Source organism: Pelophylax lessonae (genome assembly GCF_965119305.1).
Source record: "Pelophylax lessonae genome assembly, chromosome: 4".
NCBI lineage: Eukaryota > Metazoa > Chordata > Amphibia > Anura > Ranidae > Pelophylax > Pelophylax lessonae.
Window position 1 is genome coordinate 499,781,812 of NC_138771.1, and position 12,101 is coordinate 499,793,912.

A 12,101-nucleotide genomic window follows, 5' to 3' on the forward strand; every position below is an offset into this window, starting at 1 on the left:
CTCCTGTAAGAGTTATCATGGAAAAAGGTGTCTCCACTGAAGATTTATCACCAAACATTGTTTGCACAGCAACCCAAAATTTTCGAAATCCAAATGTCAAGGGGACAGAAAGTGAGCTGAAATCATCTGAACAGGGGTGCTGAGAGCAAAACAAATGTTACAGGGGTGTTTTTCCTTCCCTATGCTATCCAAAAAACGTAAAAATATTTTTACACTTAAAAAATGTTCCTGTTCCAACTTATATAAAAATTCAACTTAAGAACAAACCTTCAAAACCTATCTTGTTCGTAACTTGGGGACAGTCTGTAGTAAATATGCCCAGTGCATTTGTTGAGTTTCAACAGTACACTAAATATTGTATACATTCATTCTGTTGTCAGAAATAATTGTGTAAGACATTTTCGCTTTGGTTGCAGCTATTTGTATTTAAGAGATGCAGTAGTTGAGAATAATACAGCCACACTTATATATAGCTAGACTAGCCTTATTCAAACTTTTTACCCTGTCGTAACCCAAAAAATAATTTTCAGCTCTCAGGGAACCCCTTCCAAACTTCCAAAAATTATTGTATTTATAGCTGTAGTAGGATAAAATGATGAAAATTGAGGAGTGTTTAGTGAACATATTACATTGGTGGTCATTGTAGTTGTCCTTTTACTGCTCATCAGGCAGGAGATTAATTTACTACTGATACTACTACTACTACTCCCCAATAGAACACAGACACAAAAAGAAAAACCTAGGGGCTTGCACATTCTCTACTCTATCCAAAACAAAAGATAACTGCTTTGAAGTTATTTATTTCTCTATGTTGCCAAACCTATAGCAATTATGCCAATAGCGAATTAGCCCTTGGTCTCTGCTCACATGTTAAAGAGGTTGAGTCCAATGCGGTAGAGTCTTTTCCTCATGGTGTCCGTTGACAAAGTCGGAGAGCGACAGCTGGCTGGATTCTCACAATAGTACCTAGGAAGGCTGAGGATCATGGCTTGCAAGGCCTCCTTAGAAGAGACCTCTGACATAGATTTTGCTGAGGTAGACGTGCTACTGCTGCTCAGCTGTTCTGAGAGGTCAGCTGGTTCTGTTTCAGCCTGAACAGGCCCAACTAACTCCTTCCCCATCCCTTCTCCATTGATCTCCGGGAAGGAGTTCTGAATAAGCTGAGACTCATGTGCTAGTACCTCCTGTGAAGGAGGCTCTGGAAAGCTTTCTCCACCACCCCGATCTTCTTCTGGTTTTAGGTTTTGAGCCCCGGCAAGACAGTTGGACATAGACAAAGAAGTTGATGATGAGACCGAGATATTGTTATTGTCTATTTGAACAGTTACATCTCTGAAAGCCATCATCAACGTACTGCTGCTCTTCGGCAATGTCCCTAACTGTCCTTCCTCATTTTCTCTTTCTTCCAGTTTTGGAGGTTCCAATTCTGGATTTTGCTGCATGAATGTCTCTCGGATCTGGTAAGAACCAGCTTCTGGGAAGGCACACATGGTCTTCAGACTCCACGTGCTAAGAGCATCGTCGATAGATTTGGCCAAAGATTGTACCTGTTCGGTGAAGGAGTCTTCCAGTTCAGTTAGTGCCCCACTGATAGTGGCTGGAAGTGAAGGAGATCTTACCAAGGGAATGCCCATCAGGTTGTAGCTCTCAAGCAGAGCTTTTTCTGCAGAGGCAAAGTTGTCAGGGTTGTGCACTCGCACCTTCCGCAGGGAGATACGCCTAGGCAGTCGACTTTGAAGGAGCGAGTCTCGGATCTTTTCAAAGTTCTTACTGAGCTGATACTGACGGAAAGCAGTCTGGATAGTGCACGCGGCTCGTCGGGAAACTAGGTGACCACCATACTTGTGCTCCAGCATTTCAATCTGCAACAAAATAAAAAATATTGAGCTCTCTGTCTATTATCGTAATAATCATTTAAAGTGGAACAAGAACCAAAACTTTTCAGAATTTTGAATTGTGTAGGGAAGGTTTAGAAACCCTGTCAGGTTTTTATTGCTGTTGGTTGGATTTACCCTTGCTTCATGGTTCTGTGACACCAGGGCAATAAGTCCAGGTAATGTTTGTCAACTGGACTGAAAGTCATGGCAACAAAAACATTTTTGGCAATTCAAAAATGGGTTTTTGTTCTTCTCTCTGTCCCATAGGACAGATTTCCCAAAGCTTTCTGCCCCGACAGGAAATGTGGAAAATCTCTACTTAGGGAAACTGTTAGCAAGGAAATCCCGACAGCGGCTCTAACCCTTCCTGCTCTACATAAATTCAAGTTTTTTAGCTGGAACTTTGAAGCTGAACTCCAGCCTTCCCTTCAGTCTTGCACAGTTGTACAGGTTCCTCATCTGTACTGAAATAGCTTACTCTGATTTCACTGCACACTGTGAGCTTCTCCCGATGTGCATTAGAAGCTGCAGCAAATCAAACAGAGCTTGCCTCATTTCCTGACATTCAATCATGAAGGCTCAGCATCCCATATGGGCATTACCTAGGGCAGGCCATCATTGTGTTTTAACATTATGAATATTTGAAATATAAGACATTTGTTGTCTTCTGAAGTGGCAGTTTAAAAACACTTCAAGTGATGATCATGTTGGTTAAAAGCTGAAAGGGGAGAAAAAAATATTTATTTTCAGATGGCATGAACTGTAGTGCAGCAAAGACGCAAGAGATACAAATCACATTTCTCTAGATGGCATAGAGAGTTCAGCCTTTTCTTTTGCCATCGGGCTTTTGGAAATTATATCATTCCAGAAGAAAAAGCAAAGAAGGTCAGGAGAGACTATGAAGACTCTGTATTTATGAATCATAGGCAGAGGTCATTCAGCGCTTTTGCCTGCACAGAACTATTTCTAATATCTTTATCCATACTCCATTAAAGCAGACTTAGCATCTGATATAATTGTTCATTGTACATTCATTCGTGCTAAGTAATGTGTCATTTTAACATTCCCCCTGACAAGAGCTTCAACTGCTTTTCTCTCCTGCAAGACGATGCTTTCTTTGTTTAGGCATTATCCAGGATCACTAGCTACTCTCTAGACCAGGGGTGTCCAAACTTTTTTCAAATATGGCCAGATTTGATGAAGTGAACATGCGTGAGGGCCGACCATTTTGTGCGGTCAGGGCCGTTGATAGGGGGGGACCACCAGCCCTCTTGTAGGGGGCCCGAGCACACAGGGGGGCCCACACAGAGAGGGGGATTAGTGATGGACAACAATTATAGAAATCTTCCTCCAGCACCTGAATCTGATCTGTCCCTCTCCCTGCTATCAGCTTTTATCTGTTGAGAAAGAAACAGTCGTCCCTCACTAATCCCCATTGCCTGTGTGCCCCCCCCCCCCTCCCAGCACTTATCTCTGCTCAGGAGTTTATTTGTAAATTGTAACTTTGTTTCTCTCTCTCTGTCTCTCTGATCACTGAGCTCCAACTGCACAGCCTGTATATTTTTTTCATCTCATCTTCTTTTTTATTTAACATAGTTTTTTTTTTTTTTTCAGATTTAGCAGGAATTATGCGAGTTATGTTATATTTGTGTCTGATAATAGTGATTTTGTTGTAATTTTAGCTAAATATATCTTTAATATTTTCTTGAGGGGGCCCTGCCAGGTAGTCTGTATGGGGCCCCGCCATTTCTAACAGTAGCCCTGTGTGCGGTGACCCAATGCCGGGGAGCCAAGAGAGCGTGAGGAAAGCCTGCTTCTTGTATGGTTGTCCTCACATCTTTTCAATGTTCTATTTACTACATTCATTCATGACTAATATTGCTGCCATCAGTAATCATCATCGGTGGGTTCATATAGTGCTTATATGTGATTAACCCTTGTGTGACTGATACTTTTGAACATCCCTCCTGGTGTGTTTTGTTCCCACACAGCTGCTACTTGACCCCCAGGTGTTATGCCAATTATCATGGAGAGGGCGCTGGTCCTGTCATACTAGTGCTGTATTTGTATTTTTTAGTGCTCCCTAATCAGGCTAAGTCTGAGGCCATATTGAGCAAGGAATATAAAGCTGGCGGGGGCGGACGATGGTTGCTAACAAAAGTGATTATTCACAAGTAACAGGAAAAACCAGAATTGAATGTAGCGGGCAGGGATGGACCATCATTTTGAGTATAAGTCATTCAAAACAGTAGCATATATAGGAGGATTTATAAAATGAATGGTAAAAGAACTAATATGGCATACATGCAGTCCCGCGGCATTGAAAGATCCAGAGATTCCAGGGGTCCTGAGCAGCGCTCTGGGATTCACAGGGGCCACAACAACAGATTTTTTCAAATTGCCTGTGGGACCATAGTAAAGCTCTTGACATGCCTGCTCTAGACTGAAATGCTGTTTCAGATGACACAGTCATGTAAACCCTGCCTTAGTTTAGTGTCGTTTTTGGATCTGTTTAGAAATGTTGGACACAGATCAGCTCTTGCTGTAGACTCCCAACTAGTCGTTTGTTACAATGTTATAGTTAGATCTTCGATGACAAGAGCAAATGCTCCTTTTTGCCTGCAGCAGACTGATGACATCATCTCAGCTTAGGCAAAGTCACCAAACTCAAGTTCAAGAACAGCTGTTAAATAAAGGGTGATGCTTTTCTGAACAATTATACTGATACTGCATAATGTTGCATGTCTGCAATGTATTCATTTAGAATTCTTAAATTATTGAAAAGTATATTTTAAAGTGAATCTAAAGCCAAAATTGAACACTTTTTGACAGAAAAAGACTTTGTATGACTCTTTTCCAAATCAACTCATTGCCCATTCTCCTTGTACATTTTGATTTGTGTGTATACATGTTTGTGTGGGGTGCAGTGCACTAAAAGATGCTGAGTATAGAGTCAGGTGATGGGATGGAAAAGAAGCAAGAAGACAGCAGTGCTATTTGATAGCATAGACCTGTTAGTGGTAGAGGAGGGCAAACTAAAAGAAGATTCTGACATAATTTGCAAGTATACTATACATACCTGCACATTATGGCAAAAGCTCCCAATACTTCCTAGGCTTTGAAGCAGAACCCCAATCAAACATAACAAGATACAATTAAATATACAATAAACATTAACATTCAGCTTCATATCATAGATTCTAGCTGTAGTAATGTTTTTATGCTACTGGATGTCCTCAGCCTAATAGCAAACATCTTTCAACACACTTTCTCAGAGCCCAGGTCCTCCTGGACTCAACAGCAGCCTGTGACTGGGCACTGTAAGGAGAAGCAGCACAGCCATAAGCTAATTTTCTTGGCGTCCTGCTTTTGTTCCTAACAGCATAAAGACAGCTGAAGATGCCCTGTAGGAAGGGTGAAAGGCATAAGGCGAAGTCAACCGGTGACGTCACATCTAGCCAGTAAAGTGCAAGCCAAGGCAGCATTTCGAGGTCCTATTCCTATATGCAATTGTAACTCATTTTAATAGTGAGTGTAACCGAGTTTTGTACACAAAGACTTCTGAAGACGCCCTGTGGGTGGGGCGAAACGTGTAAAAGAGAGTCAACCGGTGATGCCACATCCGGTCAGTGAAGTGCGCATGAGGTGCCGTTTCCAGGTCCTATTCCTATATGCGATGTAACTAGTTTTAATAGTGAGTGCAACCAAGTTTTTCCTTACTTATTTTAATAAAGTGGTATTACACTATGGAGATTTTCCCTTGTCTATCCTTTTACATGTGAGAGAGATGAGCTTCTTAAATACTGTTGGGGAGAACAGAGGAAGGAGCAGAGGAGGAGAGAAGAGCACAACAAAAAGAGAATACACGTTTAAAACACTGAAAAAAAGTTAGCAATGTGCCTTTGTAACAGCCGCAAACCCGCCACTTTTATTCATTCATTTTCATTTTATTTAGTTTTTTTTTATTTTCAATCCATAACTTTTATACTTGGTGGAGGTATTCATTTAAATGCATGTTACACGACCCTAGTGCATGTGAATAAAGAGAGATTTAGTAAAAAGATATCATTTTTTAAAATGTAGCTATATATTTCTTGCTATTACCATAACCTACTGACAAATAACAACCCAGCATAAACTCTCCTGCTTCTGATGACTGCAGTGAAACCCCATATGTTTATGATACTTGTACCCATAGTAGGGCCCAGAAACAATAATGTGCATTTTGTTTAGTTTTTATCCTACCTAAAACACACTGACAGTAATTAAAAAAATAGCTTTTTTAATCCTACTTAAAATACACTGACCCTGACTATTGACCCAGAACTTTGAGTCTGACCATGGCCTTTGACCCTAACCTTGACCCTAAGACTGATTAAACCCTTAGGCTCCTTTCACACGATCAGACTGTTCGGGTCCGCCTGTCCGTTTTTCAGGCGGGCCTGATCGGACCACCCATGCTCCTCTATGGGGAGGGGGATGTCTACTGACACCCACCTGGCATCCAATCTGACAAGATCCGCTGAAAACAGAAGGCAGGCTATCCGTTTTCATCTGATCTCCCCATAGAGGAGAGCGGGACTCTGAAAGGGCCATATCTGCACAGTGAGCGGAGATGAGCCTGTCATCCGCCTGCTCAGCAGGGATCAGCGGAACGATCCCCGCTGAGCAAGCGGGGTCCGTCAAAACGGATCCGCCTCATGTGAAAGGGGCCTTATCTACACACTTCTTTTTTTACATTTTTCTCCTCTTGCGAGAAGAGACAGATACAATGTATCTTTTTCTCCATTTAAAGCGGTTGTAAACCCGAAAATTGAAAAAAAAAAAAAAAAAAAACCTGCAAGACAAAGGCATAATGAGCTAGTATGCATCGCATACTAGCTCATTATGCATTACTTACCTTAGAACGAAGCCCCGACACGGACCCCCGGACATCGCTGCGGGTGCTGCCATGATCCCCTGGCGTCTCTTCCGGGTTCGGTGGCTCCGGCGCTGTGATTGGCCAGAGCCGCGATGACGTCACTCCCGCGCATGCGCGCGGGAGTGACTTTCCGGCAAGGAAAACTGAAGGTCCCCCTCCACAGGTCCTCTATGCGATCACCGCCAGCAAGCCTGCCTGTGGAGTCCGGGACACATTGTCCTCTCTACCTGTATGAAATAGCATGCTGTGATGTGTATCTCTTCCTGCCTGAAGCCACCCCTGCACCATAAATAGGCTTTAAACCTCCATATATCGTTAAGGATATACCAAATTACTATTCTACTGGGCTTACCTAAGAGAAGAGGAAACTATAGGCTGATACATGAAGTGCAGCTTCCTAGTGCTGGGTATCTATATCCTCAAAAAACCTGAATATACCAGGGAAATTTGGCAATCAAGCTCTAATAAACTATCGTCAGAATATATCTAAAGCATTGCTCTTGTGGTGAATGAGGGGCTGAACACTTAAACCTAAATGAATATATGAATGTAGATACAACACGGAGACTGTATTTGAATACTGAAGCAGTGATATTTATCAGTCTATGTGTTGCCACAACCTGTCACCTCCCGAGTCATGGTCTCTCAGGCCCTGAGGAAGCCTTGAGCGAAACGCGTCGGCTTGCTGGGGACCTACATTGACCGCATTCCACTCTGAGACCTACCTTCCATCCTAGACAGGCTTTTGGTTTTGTTTCCCTCACGGGATGTATTTCTATACTGTCAATGACTCACCTCGATTGATTTTATAATTTTGTTCAATGTTAGTCTGTCCTTGCAAATATGTGCATGGTTGTCCATGCTTTTTATCTTCTAAACTAATAAAATGTTATATGGTTTTATAAATTGGTTTTGTGTCTGATCCTTCTACTCCCAATGGCCCGCAAAGCCCCGTCTTTCTCTATTCAATTTTTTCTGGTATCCATACTGTATACTAGTTTCCACATTGTATTTCAATTATTTCTAACCCATTCCTTTTATTCTGAAAAATCTTTGTGAAGATCCCACACATTTACTTCCTTGAATTCTTTGACATATATTCACAATGCCCTGTAAGTAGGCACTGTTTGATGGTTACTTGTGTACTGTCACTATCAATGTTTTATTTAACTTCTTTTCAATTTCAGTTTTTTTCTTTCTGTGAAAACAGGAAAAATAATAGGGATAATGGGTGCCTTTTTTGACAGGTCCAGGATAGTTGAAAGGGGCTTCTGCAGCCCTCAGCAGCCATTTAAAGCCAACTGCACCCCTAAAACAACTAAAACCACCTACACTTCAACCTTTCCCATTGACCTAAAATGGCAACATTTTTTAGAATTTTTCAGATTCTTACTGAAATCTTGGGGAAACTAAAACTACCAATTTCACTACCAGTTATTAACAATATCTTTGTTATCAGAGGACCCAACCTACAGTCTCTTTGCTAATTACCTCACATTGACAATTATCTATGCGCAGGAATAAAGTAGGTTGTGTAGCAGGATCTTACTTACATCTCTGATTTTTTTTGCACGTTTTTGAGCGTTTCCATTCATCACGCATAGGGCAGCTCATTAACTTGAATGGGCTGCCCTACATGCAACAAACGCCCCAAAGAATCTACCAGACCTTTTTTTGAAACAGAGTAGAGCGCACTTTTTCACCATGTGTTTTGGCACGTTTGTAGCACGACAAATGTGCGGCAAATGATTGTCTGCTACTTGTGCTTGGGATGCCATCAACAATTAGTGGCACCAGAAGCGATATGCAGGTTTACTGCACATTTCCAAAATGAGCGGCAAAACACATGGATTCTGTGCACTTCCTCGCACCTTCTGGAAATGTCAGGTGTGAATGGAGCCTCAGACATGCTTCTCTTGCATATCAACCAGAGCCTCTCACCTGTTTGTTCTTGAGATCCAAGGACAGCTCATAGTCGTTGTTGTTCCCATGCGAACAAGTGGCTGCATTTTTCCCTTTCGACATCCTCGCCGGAGAGCCTGTATGGTGCAGACTGGCCTTGGTCACCACATCCTCATCTCCAGGCTGCTTCAATGTTGTCCCGCTTGTCTGGCTTTCTTCCCGAATGTCCCAGGCTGTGCAGAGCAACTTCTTACCACAGGACTCATCACTGGCACACAAATGAAAAAACATTTTTTAGCTGTAATGTATTATCAGGGTGGGACCATGTCACTTAAAACCGAACATTAAAAAATAACTTTTAATGCAATTTTCATTTTTATGATAGCTTTTATATTTGCAGCTAGCATACACACTAGTCTTTTGGGTAATAGAATCAGCATATTTACTGATTGAACATTGGTTACAATCAACTGGGCCTTTTCTGTAGTGGTAAAGGCTTCAGTTCGAATGAGTGTTGGGAACATCAAACACCAGAACTTGTAGCTACACAAGTAACCTTAATCCGTGGAATGTGTTAGGGAAGATGTTGAGGGGAGGAGTAGAAGTTTGGGAACCCTCAACCCTGTCCTGTCATGTTCTTGTTTGTGTGGTTTTCATTTTTTTCTTTTTTGGCTAAACCTAACTTTAGTAGCAGTTGAACTTTAATTTTCTCTCACTTGACACATTTTGCAAACTGAAATAAAGTGCCTCACCTTTGCACTGCTCTTCCACAGCTCTCCCTTGCACCCCTCATCCACTGCACATCTCTGTACCCCTTACCCATTGCACCCCTTGTCCACAGCTCTCCTTTGCACCCCTAATCCCCATCTCACCTCTGCACCCCCCTGCACCCTTCATCCAGTTTACCTTTGCTTCCTGAAAATAGGAATGATTCATCCTGCGCTGCCCAATGAAGATGGCCAAAGACTGGCACCCAGGAGAACATGCCGGTGCCGGCGAGGGAAAGAAACCACCAAAGGAAAGGTAAGTATAGCTATCTTTAGATCCACTTTAAGGGTTGGTTCACACCTCTGTGAGTGGCTGCGGGTGCGAGAATCGCAGCGATATCCACACCTGCATCCACCCTCAGTGAAAACATGCTGCTCTGTGAAAACGCGAGGGACTGCCATTCTGAATGGCACCCCGTGCATGTACAATCGCAGTGTGTGTGCAGAAACAGCTTTCTGCTGTAATGATGTGATCACTGATTAAAGCTTTGGACTCATTTTTTGGAGATCTTGGTGTGCTGGTGACATTTCTCTCGCTGATTATATACGGTTCCAGCCGGTGGTCACTTCAGCACCCACTAACAAATACAGCCATCTCTACAGGAATCTGTGTGTTGGTAATAGTACGTTGGAACCACAGAGAAATAACACAGCCAAAATGACCATGCAATTTCCCTGCGGGCCACGTTTTGAAAAAGGCAGGCAGCCCATCGAAATAAATAGGCTGCTATGCCCGCGCAAACTTGGACAGTAGAAATGCACATATGTAAACCTAGGGTCAATTAAAGTTTTGTATCCTCGAGTTCAGTTTATCAATGATTTTCAGCTCAACTTAAAATATACAGTATGCAAAGCCAAAACTTTTTGTATAGGTTGCGGCAGCCAAAAGGCGGCATTAATGCTGTATGCTTGTATGCAGATAATCATAACACATTACCATTTAACTTTTTTGTAACGTTAAAGCTGAACTCTGGAAATGTGAAATAAACAACCCTTGCCGTGGAACTCCCACACTACAAGGGTTATTTGCTAATTTAATCTTGGGGATCTAAATATGCATTATTACTTACCTGATTCCTCCCTCCAGTGCTATCCTTCTCTCCCTGATGTTTCGGTCTGTGGGTGGAGCCTCAACATCATTATATACAATGCAGGGCTATTAACCTTGCATTGTATGTGGTGGGATGGCATTACAGCCTAAAGCGCCTTATGGCTGCACATTGTGCAATGTGTCGTTTCCACAAAGGGTGGACGTTTAGGAGCATTTGTGGAAGACAGTTGTTATCCTTTAAAGAAATGTGCCTGATCAAGAATCAACAGGAACTATTTTAATGAAAGCAGCAGGTTTAAACATATTTAAAAAGACTGAAAGCAACTTTTGAAATCACATTCATGCGTTAAAGCTTACATGAGATTTCAATGATTGGATTTAGATCTATTTTAGGTTTTACAAGTCTGGGCTTGGCACGTGATCCGCATGTCTTTTTGTTAATGAGAATTTTATAACTTCTCAACAGCCATCAAGACTTCATGTATTGGGCAGGATCTAAATTCAGACTTCGGCAGTGGCAGTTGAGTTTGGACACCAGAATTTCCTGACAATTACTGCATATAACCCTTTGGACAAAAAAGAGTTAAGGTGACAGAATATTTTTAGAAAAGCCAAGGACTTGGATAAGCTGATTAAATTTGTGCCATGCCCTCCGTACAAGGCGATGAGCCTGAATATTTTATATCTATTAATATAGCTGCCATCTGGAATTTCATAATACATGTGTACACAGCCCAGCCTCTCCAGGCTTTGGAATAAAGATGGCTTGTAGTCTCATTTTAATTTTCGAGCTGGCTGACAAAATGCAGCCCCCAGCCTTGAATGGAAATCACAGACAGAGGTCAAAGACACATTATTGAAAATAATTAAAGCGATAATCACGCGAGGAGACACAGGGTAGACTTCCGCTTGTAGGAGAATGAGTAGACCACCATTGCCTCAAGGGACACTATAATTCAACTATTAACTGCCTGTCTGTTTCAATTACCACGTGAACTTACTGGTACATGGTACAAAGCACACCATACCCTGATCCTCCCTTGGACTCTTCTGTTCACCTGGAACACAATATAATTTTAGGGCTGCGATAATACAATACGAATAAAGCAAATCTAAACCCATTAGCATACTTTAGCTAGACAGCCCTCTGTTGTGGTGATTGCATTCATTTTCTTTTTTGAGGATATGTAAAGATTCAGTTGATTCTGATGCAAATCCAGTATCCTTGATACAGCTTTTTCTTTCCAAGTGTAGCCAGCTGGAGGAGCAGGCTGTGCCTGTTCTCCTTCTTCCTCCCCTTCCGCCACCGCCAGGCTGTAAAACAGCGCAGGCTCTGTGTGCTCGCTCCTTCTCCCCCCTCACTGCAGTGGCGAGGAGCAAATGAGCAGCAAGGGGATGAGGAGGCAGCTGCTGAAGAAATTGGACATGTAGTCCTGTGGTTGTATGGCACAGGGGCAGTCAATAGACAGCAGACGTCAACATCCAGGGATCCCCTGCAACTGGAAGAGGAGAGGGAGAGAGACTTTTCCCTGGCTGTTGAGCTAGAGAGGAGACAGAGCAGTACAGTAACCATAGTGTGCAGA

At 42.4% G+C, this 12,101-nt stretch overlaps 1 protein-coding gene across 8 annotated transcripts in view; it reads right to left on the reverse strand.

Annotated features, from left to right (window-relative positions):
• The window catches only part of IQSEC3 (IQ motif and Sec7 domain ArfGEF 3), a 157,605-nt gene that overhangs the window by 20,905 nt on the left and 124,599 nt on the right, over window positions 1-12,101 (reverse strand). For all 8 annotated transcript variants that reach the window (XM_082257203.1, XM_082257207.1, XM_082257205.1 and 5 more), the window contains exons 3-4: window positions 8,740-8,968; window positions 868-1,862 (exon numbers count right to left, since the gene is read on the reverse strand). In XM_082257203.1, the coding sequence (XP_082113329.1) occupies window positions 868-1,862; window positions 8,740-8,968 (1,224 nt within the window). The remainder of the gene's footprint in view (window positions 1-867; window positions 1,863-8,739; window positions 8,969-12,101) is intronic.